Raw genomic sequence first — 17,216 nt, forward strand, 5'->3', positions numbered from 1 at the left:
AGAAATGGAAATAGTCCAGGCATCCAGACCTTTTTCCATTTGCATACTCACGGATTTACAATGGTCACTCTGTTTGGGCTGGCCAATTAGCATACTCATTTTTGTATGTTAATGGCCAGTCATGGTGTAATATAACCTAAATATTACACATTTATACTTTTACATTTACCTTCCATAACATCTCCCTATGTGCTTTCATTACATTATATTCCTGTATGACTATACTGTATGGAGCACGTGTGTTTATATGGGGGTTTCACATCTTTGCTACACTGTCACTGACATTTCACTTTTGGAACTGCTACACTACCCTGGTTTGCAAAAACTAATTGCTGCATAGATTACATTTATTAAAATAAGTTTAATACTGCTTTCACATGATAAATAAGTTAACTATCTTGGGATTCAAACTCTGAATGCATGCACATAAAGCTGTTAGTTTAACCACTACACTACTATGGCTTCGATATTTTCCCTTATCTATTTTCATTTAACTTCTATGGGATGTTTAAGCTGTAATGTACATACCCACTTAGCTACACTTACATCCCTTAGGGCATTATAAACAGGGATATATTATTATTTTCTGTAGGTTATGAGGGTGTGTATTGTGGTGTTGTGACAACTACTTGGGACTGTGTTTGTGACATATTGCAAGGATTGGGCTTTCACGGCTCTGTGCATGTTTCATGCTGATGCATGACATGTTCAGTCATCATCATCTTCTTTCGGCTGTTTCCGTTAGGGGTCGCCACAGCAGATCACCTGTTTCCATTTCTTCCTGTCCTCTGCATCTTGCTGTGTCACACCAACCACCTGCATGTCCCCTCTCACCACATCCATAAACCTTATCTTAGGCCTTCCTCTTTTCCTGTTACCTGGTAGCTTCATCCTTAGCATCTTTTTCCCAATATACTCAGCATCCCTCCTCAGCACATGTCCAAACCAATGTAATCGTGCCTCTCTGGCTTTGTCTCCAAACCTTCCAACCTGGGCTGACCCTCTAATATACTTATTCCTAATCCTGTACACACTCGTCACACCCAGCGCAAATCTTAACATCTTTAATTCTGCCACATCCAGCTCAAACTCCTGCCTTTTTGGCAATGCCACTGTCTCAAACCCATATAACATAGCTGGTCTCACTACCCTCTTGTAGACCTTCCCTTTCACTCTTACAGGTACTAGTCTGTCACAAATCACTCCTGACACTCTTCTCCACCCACTCCATCCCGCCTGTACTCTCTTCTTCACCTCTCTTCCACACTTACTGTTACTCTGAACTATTGACCCCAAGTATTTAAACTCATCCACCTTCGCCACCTCTACTCCTTGCATCCTCACCATTCCTCTATCCTCCCTCTCATTCACACACATATATTCTGTCTTAGTCCTGCTGACCTTCATTCCTCTTCTCTCTAGAGCATATCTCCATCTCTCCAGGGTCTCCTCCACCTGTTCCCTACTCTCACTACAGATCACAATGTCACCTGCAAACATCATAGTCCACGGGGACTCCTGTCTGATCTCGTCTGTCAACCTGTCCATCACCATTGCAAATAAGAAAGGACTCAGAGCTGATCCTTGATGTAACCCCACCTCCACCTTAAACGCATCCGTCACTCCCACTGCAGACCTCACTGCTGTCATACTACCCTCGTACATATCCTGTACCACTCTTACATACTTTTCTGACATGCCTGACTTCCTCATACAATACCACAACTCCTCTCTAGGCACCCTGTCATATGCTTTCTCTAAGTCTACAAAAACACAATGCAACTCCTTCCAACATTCTCTGTACTTCTCCATCAACACTCTCAGAGCAAAGATCACATCTGTAGTGCTCTTTCATGGCATGAAACCATACTGCTGATCACTAATCATCACGTCCCTTCTTAACCTTGCTTCCACTACTCTTTCCCTGAACTTCATGCTGTGACTGATCAATTTTATCCCTCTGTAGTTACTACAGCTCTGCACATCACCCTTATTCTTAAAAATTAGTACCAAAACACTTCTTCTCCATTCCTCAGGCATCCTCTCACTTTCCAAGATTTCATTAAACAATCTGGTTAAAAACTCCACTGCTATTTCACCTAAACACCTCCATGCTTCCACAGGTATGGCATCTGGGCCAACAGCCTTTCCATTCTTCATAACTATCATTACTTCCTCCTTGCTAATCCATTGTACTTCATGATTCACTATCCCTACATCATCCAACCTTCTCTCCCTCTCATTCTCTTCATTCATCAACCCCTCAAAGTACTCTTTCCATCTCCTCAACACACTCTCCTCGCTTGTGAGTATGTTTCCCTCATTATCCTTTATCACCTTTACCTGCTGCACATCTTTCCTAGCTTGGTCCCTCTGTCTAGCCAATCGGTACAGGTCCTTTTCTCCCTCCTTAGTGTCCAACCTTTCATACAACTCTTCATATGCCTTATCCTTAGACTTCGCCACCTCTCTCTTTGTCATGCACCTCATCTCCTTATACTCCTGTCTACTTTCTTCATCTCTCTGACAATCCCACTTCTTCTTTGCCAACCTCTTTTGCTGTATACTCTCCTGTACTTCCTCATTCCACCACCATGTCTCCTTGTTGTCCTTCCACTGTCCAGATGTGATACCAAGCACCTTTCTAGCCGTCTCCCTTACTAGCTCTGCTGTAGTTACCCAGCTATTTGGTAACTCTTCACTGCCACCCAGTGCCTGCCTTAACTCATACCTGAACTCCACCTCGTTTAGTATGTGCTTTATTTCTTTTGTGGGGCTGGGACTGTGCTTGTGTACACTTGGGGCATTTATCCCCTATCATACCCCTCAACCTTGTAGAGCTGAGTAAGACATCTGGACAAAGTCTAAAATGATGGGGGACAATGGGGCCAGCTTTTAAATATTGCTCTTACAAACTAAGATAGTTGATAGAATAGGTTTTGCATTAGCATGGATTTTTTGAAGGACGTGGAGTCTTAGACACAAATGTTTGCCATTATCTCATGACTTCAATCCTCAGCTATTTGCCAAAGGAACAGATTGCAGGAGGAACACACCAAAAATATGATACAAACACCTGGACATTCTGCGAATATCTGTACAGTTGAGGGTGTATCTGTAAGTGCAATATTTAACATCTAACCCTATTTGTTCCCTCATTTTAGGCTTTGTCCAGATTTTTTGCTCTAAGTTTACTGAATCCAGGGGAGAGTCTTTCAGTGTGGAACTTTGAGGAACATAAACTTTTTAAGACCCCCAAATGAGGTACGTTCCTCGTAATTAGGTATAATTGAGAGGTAGGAGTTTTGCAATAAATATCATAGGATTTAACAGACACGGCCGGTCAGCAAGCCAAAATTATGAAGTTAAGATAAACGTATCGATGGAGAGAGACGTGTCTAGGTTTCACGAAAATGAAACAGGATTTTGTTTTAAGTTTCGTTTTCAGCAAAACGAAACGGTACCTTACGTATTACTGTATATCGTTTGAGATGACGTATGGTCAGCCTTGCTTGAGGTACACAGTGCAGGTGAATGGAAAAAAAATAACGGGAAGAATGCTGGCAGCTTCACAAGTTGCTTGCGATGACAGGTAATGGCAACAGTGCTACATCACATATGATTACATTCTGTAACTGCCAACAGAAACTCCCTGTGTTTATGTACAGCTGAGTTTGCTCCTGATAGTTAGGCACTGTAATGCGACAGTAGAAAATACTTTGAGGAGCATTTCTGAGTCTTAAATGCCCGATTGACTTGTAGCATGCCAATTCGTGAACATAAAAATGTGGTTGCGATAATACGTAAGTACCAACGAAACTACTTGCCTTTCATAAAAAAGATTACTGTGTCTAATCTCATCATGTTCTTCTCCATACAGTACCATACCGTGCTCTGCGTATGTAAAATATTTAACGTTTACCAACATTAACCTACATGAGCATATTACTGCAATTTTGTTGTGCCTTAACTAACGCGCATTAGAATAGGAAGAATGTTGTTGTTTGTCTTTCGGCTTTTCCCGGTTAGGGGGCGCCACATCGGAACTCCAGTCCGCTAATCATTGGCAGTAGATTTTCACGAACGCCGAGGTGACAACTCGACGGCCAACCTTCAACGAAGGCACGCCAGTAGGAAGAATGTTATTTTATAATATAGACAGAACCGCTGCACTCAAGACAATGGTGAGATTTCATTTATGCCGTTTTCTACTTCCCCGCAAAAAGATGGCATATTGCACTTAATGGCCTGGGGCACCTACCACTCCACTTGTGTCACGTATTGTGGCTCAGAATGTTGCTCCCCCACCACCGCCAAAACTGATGGTTTGGGGAAAAGGTGGCTCAACTGTCCAGATTTCTACAGAATGTTCAGATTTTTGCCTCATGTTTTTGGCCTATTCCTCATAACATTTGTGGGTTTATAGCATATCGCTGAGGATTGATGTCACAAAATAATAACATATTTTAGTTTTAGACTTTATATCCTTCAGAAAATGCATACCACTAAGTACTGTTATAACAGACAAAGCAAACTTGACGAATCAAACTCAAACATGTCCCCGAAAAGCAAGAACATTAAACAGTTTTTCATTAAATTGTACAATAGGTCTAATCCCTAACTGAACAGCCATTCTAGTTTTATTTACCTTATATCCATTATGAGTATCCAATAATAATAATACACAAGCTTTCACGTACACTGCAATCAACACCTTGCTCAAAGCCCCTTACAGTGTTCCTTCCACAGCCGCGACTAACAGATTCATCTTCGGGATGATTTCATATTTCGCGCCTTTTAAATTTCCGGTATAGCAACGCCTATTTTCCAGAAATAACGTTGGTTATGTTTAGTTTCAAAGAGCTGTTTTTCTGACTTTCGGTAGGTGTTATACTCTTATCCTGTACTCTCGGAGCAAGAATTCTGGACTATAACTCTCAAGCGTCCCTGATGTTGACCCAAATGTTTAGCTCCGCCCCTCAATCCCTGCTAAAATTGGTGACTTTTGGAAAAACTGTGCTGACTTACACTTTATAAATAATGGCCGTAATTACAATAATATACGTCCTTTATCCAGAAAAATGAATATTTATTCACATTTTCTTTTGCTGACAATGCCTTAAGTTAATATTAATAACATTTTAAAGCGTCTATGATTATATCTGAATCTATTGAGATTTCCCCTACATTCGTTGAGAGAGCTATGTCCTGGACAAAGCTAAAGTATTTTTTTGGATGGGGCAAAACAGATCCAAAAATTAGGGACAGGTTTTAAATATTACTCTTTTTAATTTACAAAGTTGCTACAATAACAAGTTTTGCATTAACGTACATTTTGAATGGTATGAGGTATGAAACTCAAACGTCTCTCATTATTTAGTGTTTTCAGTTATTTGCCAGAAAACTACACATTTTATGAGGAGCAGAGCAAAATAAGAGGGTAAAATCTGAACATTGTGCTGCGAAATTCTGGATAAATTGAGAGTTATGGATACATGAGGCAGGAGGGAAGTCCTTATACAAGTGAACTGGATTAATTAAATACAATTATTGAGTATATTACTTTCAAGTGACAGCCTGTCCTGATTTACAATAAAATTCATCATTTTACTGTATATTTCCTCCTAAAACAACGTTGCACTACACATGTGAGATTTTATTCTAAAAAGATAAAGTCCAGTGCTCTGCAGTGGCTTTCTGGCTTGTCATGCAAAATCCTGCATTTTCACAAAAGCTCCACTTTGAGCATTTAAATGGGTGAAAACTCTACTGACAATTATTTTATAAATTTGGTACACTGAAACTCTGTCTTAAAGGTGTTCATTTGTGAAGACAGCCATCTGTAGAAATGAGCATAAACTTGAGCATGAGCAAAAACGATTTTGAAGCTGAAGTGCTGAACAGTTGCATTATGACTTCCACTCCATTTTGCAACAGGATACTTCTCTGGCCTCCCACTGTTATTTACACATGGCTGCATATAGTGCCATGCAAATTGTGGTATGCTGTCAGCTGTTTGCTGCTTTTCAAACTATATCCAAAATAATGATTAGATGAAGACCTCTAAATGTGGCAAAAGTTCTGGGCATCTTTACATTTTTAACTATAGTAATGGCAGTTGACTTTGTGCTTCATCTTACCCTCACATTCATTTTATTTAGCATTAGATTAATCATTCATCATTACAATTAATATCATTAATATAATATAATCAATATAATCATTATACTTTTTTTATGTTTGTTTTTAATTTTTATGGGATCCAGTGAGCATTCTTACCGCGATGTTAATCCCTTGGGCTCCCTTCAGTGTTAATTATTATAGTATTTAACATTCACTTTTTGGTTTTGACATAATAGATTCTATTATTTGTTTTTCATGAAACTTTGTCCTGTAAGCTACTGTTTGGCACTTACCTCTTGTATTTTAAGTGACTGATTGTTTTTCGTAGTTACCTGGTCCACTTTGTTGTTTAGTGTTCTTCCCACGACCCTGACCCCAATTCTCACCCGCTCCCACAACTCCCACATTTATCTATCCTCAGCTACTCCCACACCACCTACACCCCAATCACCTAATAACACCTCTCACCAGTTAAACTCCCATCCTACATTATCCAACCTGTTTTCACCATGTTTCATCCCATACCCCACCTACACCTAGCAATACTCTTGACACTACTTACCACCCTAACCTCCTTAACACAACTCCCAAACCCCTACCTCTCCCCTCCACCTCACTACACATCCAATTACCAACATACCATCCTACCTGCCTTCTCCTCCATATCTCCCAAACTTATCCCACCATCACAACCTTATTATATAAACTCAAAACCCTGCCTACATTTCCCACACCCAACCTTCCCCATCTCCCACACCCAAACAAACATACTATCTACCCATACTTAAAAGCTCCATCCACTTTAGATTACATAATACTCATACTTCATCAAATCTCCCTGTCCCTCTCCGGCTACATCCATTCCAGCATTGGCCCCAGCAACTCCCCACCCACAAACCATCCAACTCCCTCACATCCTAGTAATCCCAAGTCCATTCGCCTCACCACAATTAATGCTCAAAGCCTCTGAAATAAACTCCCTACCTTACACATCTGGCTCTTACACAATCACCCTGACATTGTTGCTATCACAGAAACCTGGCTAAAGTCATTCATAAAAGACAATGAAATCCTACCACCTGGCTACCAAATGATCCGCACTGGCAGACTCAACAAGAAAGGAGGTGGTGTAGCCGTAGTCTACTCCTCCTCCTCCTCCTACACGGTTACCCCACACACCAATTACATCCCTAAATTCAATAACTCTGAACTAATTCTAGCCCACCTAAAAGTCAATAATTACAAATCTATCTGCTTAGCCTCCCTATATATTCCTCCTGGCAGCAACAACATCTCAACATTAGAAAATATCCTCTCCTGGTTCTCCTATAACATAAAAAATAAATCAATTATCCTAGGTGACATAAACATTAATTGGTCCACTATCAACTCTCAATCCCCTTCTCAAACTATAAACCTCTATAACTGCACCCAACTGATTAACTCTCCCTCCAGGACAAATAAGGATGGAACTTTTGGCTCCATCCTTGATTGGATTTTAGTATCTCACCCTAACCTAATCTCAAATTCAAGCATCCTCCCAGAATCTATCCGTGACCACCTTCCTGCTTTCGCTGACCGGCACCCCTCTCTATTCCAAAAACAACACCACTATATTCAGACCCACAACATCTCTAATTTCAACCAACAAGTTTTCTCTGACTGTCTAAAACTAATTGACTGGACCCCCTTGAAAACCCTTTCCCTAGACCATGCAACAACCGTCATGCTCCCCCCAGAACCAAATGGATCAGATCCAAAAATCTCCCCTGAATATCAAAAGAAACCAAACTAACCATGCGCATAAGAGATAAAAAGTGGAAAAAATACCAAAACAATAAACTACCCAGTACACTACTAAAATACAAACAACTCCACAACAACGTAAAGAAATTAATAACTAGAGACCACAAATCCTATTACACAAAGCTTCAATCTGAACACTCTTTCAACCTAAATAAGTTCTGGAGTACTATGTCCTCTCTCCTCCATCCCAGTAACAAAGACAACCCTTATCCCAACCCTAACCTTTCTGACTTAGAAACAGCCACATCATTCAACTCCTTTGTGGAATGTATATCCAAAATAACCTCCAGCTTCCCACACCCCTCCTAGCACATCCCCTCCATCTACCACCCTCTTTTCAGACAACACACATAATTCTCCCACTTTCACACTCAATCCCATCCCCACTAGCACTATAAAAAAGTACTCCTCAAGCTAAAACCTTTCCATAATGCACCAGATAATTCACCCACATCCTTCCTCAAATTATCAGCCAACAGCTTAGCCCTGCCAATCTACATTCTAATAAACAGATCCATACAAGAATCCTATGTCCCCTCAATTTGTAAACATGCTTTCATTATTCTACTCCATAAGCGAGGCAAAAAGATTGACATTATCAACTTCAGGCCCATTGCCATCCTTTCTCCAATCTCAAAAATCCTTGAAAAATGTATTTATGCACAACTCATGCCATACCTTACTCACAATAACCTCCTTACCCACACCCAATATGGTTTCTGCCCGGGCCACAGTACCATCACTGACCTTCTCTCCTTCCTAGAATGCATCAATCATGCGCGTGACTCTGGAAAACTCATATCCTCCCTTTTCCTAGACCTATCCAAAGCCTACGACATCGTCTCCCACCCCATTCTCCTGTCCCACCTGTCCCTTCTCAACCTATCCCCTTCTACAACATCCTGGTTCTCTAGCTTCCTCTCTGAAAGGCTGCAGGCTGTAAAATGGAAATCATCTACATCCCCCTTCCTGCAAATCCCCACCGGCATTCTCCAAGCCTCCATCCTCGCCCCCCTACTCTTCAACATATTCATTAATATCCTTCACCACTCCATCCCCAAGTCCTCCCTGATCCAGTATACAGATGACTCTACCATTATCTGCACTGCTGACTCTCCCTTCGACCTGCAACTAAAGATCCAATCTGCCTTCACTAAAACTGAAAATTGGATGCATAACAACCATCTTGCCCTGAATGCAAATAAAACAAAACTAATGATCTTTAGTCCCTCCAGAAGCTCAGTAATTGATAACACGCATTAGCCAAAATAACACCCTTATTGAGACTGTGCCTCACATCCTAGATTTCATCATTGATGAGCATCTGAGATTCGACACCCATATTTAAACAGCAATTAAAAAAACTCACCAAAAACTAAGACTCCTATACAAACACAGCCACTACCTGACTCCCTCCACCAGGAAGACCTTAGTCTTCACCTACCTTCTCCCCTCTTTAATGTACGACTCCCCGTACTCACCAACCTCCAACTGGGCTTACAGTCCAAACTGGATTCCTGCTACAATAAAATCTGCAAATTTGCTATCAACTCCAAAAACTCATTCCATCATTGCAACTCCCTCTAGTCTCTACAGTAGCTAACCAGTGCCCATAAACTCGTGTTCAAGCCATCCAGCTGCCCTGCTCTCTCCTCATCCTCAACCCCCTACATAATCAACTGCTCACTCTGATCAGAAAATCAAAATCTCTTACACATCTACAAACCTTTCCAGCCCCCTGGACAACTTCTACTATCTTACTCCATATCCAAACTATCGAACTCTCCCCCCCTTCCCTTCATAATACCCCTAACCACACCAACTTCAAATCTGTCCTACATTGCTACCTATCATCAAATTGGATATGTTCCTGTTCGTCTCCTACTTGAGCCCCCCACTACCATCATTTCAGCAGCCGCCTTTTCTCACCATCTAGCAACATTCCACTCAACTAAACCTCTAACTACACTGCTAAACTTCTAATTTTTTAATCTTTTTTCCATATTCCACCTTCTTATACAGCTTTACTTTGGTACTGGTTACTACTTCTTTTCTGTAAATAACAACTGTTTCATTGCCATTCTAAAGCACACTTTCAGCCACTCTGTTACACATTAATTTCTTCATATATGCTTGCCTACTATCTACTAGACATACTTATCTTCTGGTATATCTTCCTCTACTTCCATCTACTTCTGAAAGTTTAAAAAAATCCTTAATTCTCCAAATGTTAATGTGCTACAGCCCAAACATTTTTTTTGTTTTGTTCCACTGTCACTGCAGCCACTCTGTATTCAAATGTAATTACTCTCATACTTTCTACTTCATCCTACTTTGTCATTATTGTATATGCCTTGCTTGATATTCATGATTATAATGTCTATGTAATTATCTAAGGACTCATATAGTGTATTGTATCGCCTATGGAGCTTTTCTCCCCGGCCTCCACTGAAAACGGGCTCTTCTTGGCCCAGTGGACTTCCCCGGTCATCAAACTGTAATAAATAAAATAAATAATAAATAAATTATGTCTGCAAGTGAGTCTAGTTATGGCAGTGCATACAGAGTTGGTGTTAGAACACAACTGCCAAACTACGCAGTTCTGTTTTGAGAATAAAACTGCTATTGCTACTTCCTATGGATGCTACCTATAACAGTGCTAAGGTCAAGACAGAGTGGCACACTGTTGTAGGAATAGACAACTTCAGAGAAATTTAAGGGGTGCCACTTACAGAAAGTGCTGCTACATTTTATCCACTTGACTCCCAACTTTTGTACCTTTGTCTCAGAGTGGCTAAAAATGTTGCAGTGGAGCATGAAGTGAAAATCCGGACAGAATGAGGAACAGGTATGCAAAACTACCAAATAAATTAGGGTCTGCAAAACTACCAAACAAATGAGGTATCAGATGGTAAATATTTTCTACCTATTAGAAAGTTGTGGAATTTGGTACTAATTTTGCTTTAACTGCTAAAGATGCAGGATTACTCAGTACATTCATCCTCACAATGTACAGAAAAATGCTTGTTTACTGTTTGTGAAGTGCACTGTACTGTAATCACTTTTTGTGTGCTGTTGTACTTCATAAAATCCACATTTGTTTTGGGAATTTATCACAAGGTTTGGAACATGCAAACATCATGAAAACATCATGAAAACATCTGACAATGGTGCCCAAGTTAGTTGTGTATTTGTGGAAGAGGTCAGCAAGCTGTCTTAGTACCCAAGCAGATAACTATATGCAAAGCAAACAGCAGTATTTACTATGTTTTATTTATTTATTGACATTTGATTACTGGGAAAGTCTAACTGGGTAGGAGGCCTGGAGAGAAAAGCTCCAAAGTATAATAGAACTTTTTAAGAAAAATAATTTTACAGTCTTTAAAAATAATACAAAAAACAACTACAGTTTAAATAATTGTATCAAATTAGACATAATGTGAAAACATTGATTAAGAATAGATACAAGTTATATAATAATGATCGAGTAGTTATAGAAATTTTAGCAGGTTTATAGAAAAATTAAAGGTAAGTTAGTATAATACAAATAGGAAGTGAGAGAAAAGCAGGTTTATGGTATATTTAGAGAGAAAGCCAGGAAAGAGAAATTGATAGATTAAAGAAGTGAGTGAAGAAGGGAGAGTAAGGAGATGTAAGGTATGAATAGGCATTTGTTCACATTTAAGGATTTAGTTTATCCTGGTTTTGAGCAGGAACAGAAGCGTTTTTTGGCTAGGAAGTCTTTCAGAATAGTTTTGAAGGATGGGAGGATATTGACCTGATGGACAGAGATAAAGGAGTTCCAGACCTAAGCAACATGACATGAGCACAGACAGTGCACAGCAGATTTGACAGGTTTGTGGACAGACAGGAGTTTTTGGTCATTGGATTATAATACCGACTGGAGACATAATGAAACTCAAAGTGCACACAATGACACAAAGCTCTGTAGATCACTCTCAACTTTTAAAGAATAACTTGAAGACATGTAAAAAATGTTTAACACCCAAATAAAAAGTAGGGAGTTTCATCAAAACAATCGGATTTCCTCAGAACATAATATATAGCCATTAAAAACAACCATTCTTTATAGTCACACCAGTCAATCAACTCAAAGCTGAATAATTATTTAGGCAGTATTTAGTCAATCATTTAAAAGTTATACACATAATACATAGTTCAAATATTTAAGTTCATTGATAACTGTGGTAACCCATGTTTATTTCGGTAATCATTAAAACAATAGAATATTAAAATAAATATGTACAGCAATTTATAAAAAAAACTTTTAGGAGTACCTTAGCTATCAAAATTACAGTTTAGCTGCCCTCAATTTAAAAATAGGCATTATTCAGAAATTTTTATTTATTCCTAGATTCATAGTTGCATTTAGCTTAAACTGTCAAAATAATTCTTTATATTTGAGTTCTCCCAGTTGCCAACCCTAAAATCCACCTCTGTCTTGTCTAAAATACCAAACTTAAAGCCAATGCAGTTGGTGCATTTTAGTGTGTGCTTAGAAAAAGCATCGTCAGAGTTTTGATTTTTAATATCGTACTTGTACTCATATATTCTTTTATTCAACCTCCTCTCAGTTTTGCTGATATGAAATGCTACACACAATGACCATTTTGCTAGTTAAACAAACTGATGCGTTAAAAAATCCCCATTCCTTAGGGTGACAGTGGTCTCATTATTCATACCAAGATAAGTTTTAGTTCCTACTAAAAATATCTTTACAGTGGCTAAATCTACCACATTTGTTTGTACCTTTAATGTTGTTAAAATTGTTGCCGGTTCCAACACTCTTTCTCTAAATAACCCTTTATGTTTTTGCCATTCTTGTAAACAAAATGTGTCTCATCACCAATAACTAGCAACAGGTCAGGTTAGTACCCAGCACATTCCAATTTCTACTAACCATATCCTTACATCCTTTACCTTGTTTGAATAATTCAAAAACAAAGTCTTATTAAAACTGTCATTCCTTTGTGCCTTAACCCCCATACCACCTCAGCCAATCCCCAAAAAGGGTTTTTATCATAAACCCCATTCATTCAAAACTTCAGTTTTTATGTTGTCGACCATTGCTTTGGGATAACCTCTAACATAAAACATATCACATAACTTCTCCATTTCAAACAGAAGTATTTCCTTGTTGGAAGTCATTCTTGCAACTTTAATTAAGTGGCCTTTAACAAATACTGTGCTTACAGTAGAATGGGTGGCTACTACTGAAGTGCAAATAAGTATTGCTAAAGGTGGGTTTCCTATATATTCTGGATTCCAATCTCTTTACTAATAAAAAGAGTGGTATCTAGTAATTGATACTGTCCTGACTGTAATGATATGAAAACCTTAAAAAATGTGGTGGAACCAGACAACAAATTGCTGTAAAATCATTAATCTTCTCAAATAGTCCACCCCACAAAATAAAAATATCATCTAAAACACAGGCACTAACTCCTTCACCAATAAAATTTGTCCCCAAAATTTTACTTCCAATTTTCCAAATTCACACTTTAAAAGTGATGCCTGCTGACAGAGGTATCTCCAATAAGATGTGTATCCTGACAAACTGGTCTTTTTGTGATTGTCCCAACACAATATCACCCATATGATGGATTACACTTTTCAGACCGCTATCTCCTCTGTCAACATAATGTTTTGAGGAGCAGAAAGTTCCAAAAGGCCAGCTGTTTAAAAAAAAGTATTACTTGAAATATGTAATAAAAGTTATACACATAGCTGACTCTTACCTTTGGAGAATCTACCAGAATCTATGATTGGCAACTCACATGCTGAATATATGACTTTCCCTAGGGTTTGCTTTACAGAAGGCAGAATATATTTTTCTGTGTATGCTGCTTTATTAAGCTTTGATAGATACACACAGTTGTGAAATCAAACATTTTTCTTTGGGACAACAAGCACACTAGAACACCATTCTGTAGGCTTCTGTTTCACTTATGGCTTCTGTTTGCCCCATTTATTCACGAGGGCCTCTCTGTAATGTTTTAAGCAAGACGGTTATTGCCTCTGCCTTGAATAACCACTCCAGAACACAATTCTGTAGAGTTTTCTTTTTTACTTATGACTTCTGTGTGCTCCATTTATTCAGTTTCCTCTTTCAGTTTTGCCATTAGTGGCAAAGGAGCTCTGTGTCATGTTGTAGGCATGAATAATATTGCCCCTGACAAGATCTTAATGGCATATGTCTGCTGTACCAAACCAAAGCCATTATAAAGTTTTAGGTGCTTCTGCCAGGTTATAGCTGGTTGGTATAACAAAACTAAATATGGATCTTTGTTATGCTTTCTTTCCTAGGCCATTTATTTCCCTCCTGCCTATTAACCATCAAGTCTCCCCCAGTTGGGTTTGAGCCCATTCATTCTTGGCTCTTCTGCTGAGTATACTTAGTAGGAAATTACGAACCATTGGGGCATCCTCCAGGCAGTCATGAGGGTGGCTTTTGTCTCTGTCTGCATTGCAACATCCACTTGCCAGCTGCAAGAAGGGGAACCCTCAATTCATACTCAGGCTAATCTGGGTTGCCCCTCAGAGTGGGGCCTAATAGTGATCATTCAGAGTCACTGAGCATGGAACTATTGATACATCACCTCCCTATCAGCAGCCCACCGCACGATGAGGGCAGGCCATGGAAGTGTTTTCTTCTAGCATACCCTACCCTCCTGGTTCCTGACATGAGCACCTGTTTCACCTACAGAACTCCTCCTTGATGTTTACCAACGCCAACCCATACATGTCCTCAAGGGCTGCCATAATTGCCTTGAGAGAGTCGTGTCCACATACCTTGGAAATGAACTCTGGTGTATTGTAAGTCACTACTTGCATGGAAGTAATCGGTCTGCCAGGAACTGCTCCTTCCTGCCCAAGGACAGATGACCTGACACAGCCTACTCAGTCCTCCCCTCCTCCACCTGGCTGTTCCAGCAGGACATGTCATCTGGGTCACAGTTAGGGTTTCACCCTTCTAAACCACAGTCAGTTGACAGATTTGTAACTATATAAATGTCTTCTATCCCTCTAGCAGATTGTTCACCTTTATGCATTATTTGCCTGACTATGCCAAGCATTGTTAGCAAAGTGTCCCCTGGTCCAACTGGCCTCTTCTGTTATTACCTTCTTCAGTGTTGTGGTATATTCCATATGGAATTATATCCTAGTAACATACTGCACTATCAGTTTTGAAACCCACTCTCCTTTACCTTGCATGAACATCAAGGCCCAGTGGATTCTCACTAGATTCTGTGATGCCTAAGAAAAAAAACTCTTTTCCCTGTCCACATCATGTACTGCATTTACTGATTGGCACACCTTTCCAAATGATCTATCTTTCTGCACACTTGACATGAAAGCTCTTTGGTCACTGTCACGTAGTATGCAAAGTTAGCTTGTCACATTTGGTACATGCTTTTTCTGCTGTTTGCATTCCCAAAGCTGCTTTAAACACCAATGATGTTGTAGCATGTTGAACCTGGGCTTTTTGGTATTATTGTCTGACACTACATCAGTGACGCATTGCCCATATCTCCCCACAAATGTCCGTTTGCTGTTCTTGAACTCATCAGATTTTCTTGCTTTAGCTATTTCCTTTTTGCCTGTTAACTTGTTATCCAGTTATCATCCTTCATATAGCACTGTATCCTTCAATACAACAACCAGCCTGTCTCTGTTCAACTTGTCATGTAATGCCCCAACCCTGTGATTAAACCTGGCCCTTTCATGACTTGCATGTTTCTTGGAGGTAAAGATTATTGCCTACTTTCATCCTTGTCTATGGTCTGAACTCAACACGTCTTTGGCTTCATCCCTCATTCAGTAAACCAATGTGTTCAGTTGGTTTTGCATAGAAGAAGCATTAAGTTGGGTTGCAAAAGGAAACTATTCAGATCCCCTGCCACTTTAGTAGTTTGGCAAAATTTAAAATTTAAAGAGGAGTTACTGAAGGCTGCATTTGGGGGAGAAATCTTCTTTTGGCCCAGCAGTACTGATTCCATTTTCTGTTAGCCAGTTCACTGTTTTTTTTTTTCATAAAAAATATAATTCTTGCTTCCAAGGTTCAGCACGTCTAATACCATGTGATTTTAGGCATGTTTAATAAAATGATTCCATAACTGGAGTACTTTTATCACACTACCATTATTGGGTTTTCGAACAGAAATGTCTGTGTCAGCATTAGTACCCTTTTTTTTCAATTTAATATATGGGGATGGGGTGTCACATCAACAGTGACCACCAAGTGCCAGTGTTTATATATATATATATATATATATATATATACACACACACACACACACACAGACACACACACAGACACACACGGCTTTATGTGACATTCCTCTTGAAAACTTCCTACCAATACATTGTAGGACAAAACAATTCCTTTGTTAGATTGCATTACAGTTAAGTTGCACCACAGCTGACACCTGAAAGGAACAAGGAAGCAAGACCCAATAAACCTAATTCTGTTTCATTCATCTTTCCTCCTGGGGGTCTCCTCAGTACAGGAACTCTGGTCATGGAGCCTGCCACGTTTATGAAATGGACCTGGGGGTAGTATAGATCACTGCTGTTCACTAAATCTGGTTTATTAGTAAAAATCTGAAGGTAAAGCCACTACCTTAGAATTGCAATAAACATATGAAAACTTACCAGATAAATACAGCACACATTTACATTGGAGAATAAAATGGTGACAGCTATGTGTTTATTGTAACTAATTAGCTTCCCATTGATGACTGATGGGATCCTGCCCAAATGGGTCCCAGACCTTGGACAAATATTCCCACTTGAACCTAAACTTGATTACATGAGGTTCTTTCCCTCTGTCAGCACATTGAAGTTGGCCAAAAACTACCTGGAGGAAGGAGTCAACCTATCCAAGCCTATTACCGCAGGCCCCAGGAAAATTTTGTCTTCTAAGCCTGATATTCCAACAGAAGGGAAACCCTTCCATCCTATCATAAGCATGTTCTATAAGCATTTCCAAAAGATCATGATTTAATTTTTATTGAAATTATGCCAGCCCTTTACTGTTTGGAGAATCAGTATCCCCTATACCGAGCCAGTGTTATGACCATATTGTTGATGTGACATCCTACTTCCCTAAACAATCTCACCTGCTGCATAATGAACATGTTTGCAAACACCTTAGGCCTTTCCACTGCTTGCATAGTGGTTGCTGCCTTCAGCTGTTCTTCCAGAATAATGTTTAATCATACAACTGACTTCTGGCCATCCTCCTAGTAATTTTTGGAATGTAT

General features: G+C 39.5%; 1 protein-coding gene across 1 annotated transcript in view; it reads left to right on the forward strand.

Moving 5' to 3' along the window:
• Positions 1-3,520: 3,520 nt before the first annotated feature.
• The window catches only part of STYXL1 (serine/threonine/tyrosine interacting like 1), a 1,008,156-nt gene continuing 994,460 nt past the window's right edge, over positions 3,521-17,216 (forward strand). The window contains exon 1 of the mRNA XM_044053876.1: positions 3,521-3,592. Within this exon, the coding sequence (XP_043909811.1) occupies positions 3,586-3,592 (7 nt within the window). The 5' untranslated portion in view covers positions 3,521-3,585. The remainder of the gene's footprint in view (positions 3,593-17,216) is intronic.

This window comes from Protopterus annectens, chromosome 13.part0, assembly GCF_019279795.1.
Source record: "Protopterus annectens isolate FY-2018-M chromosome 13.part0, PAN1.0, whole genome shotgun sequence".
NCBI lineage: Eukaryota > Metazoa > Chordata > Ceratodontiformes > Protopteridae > Protopterus > Protopterus annectens.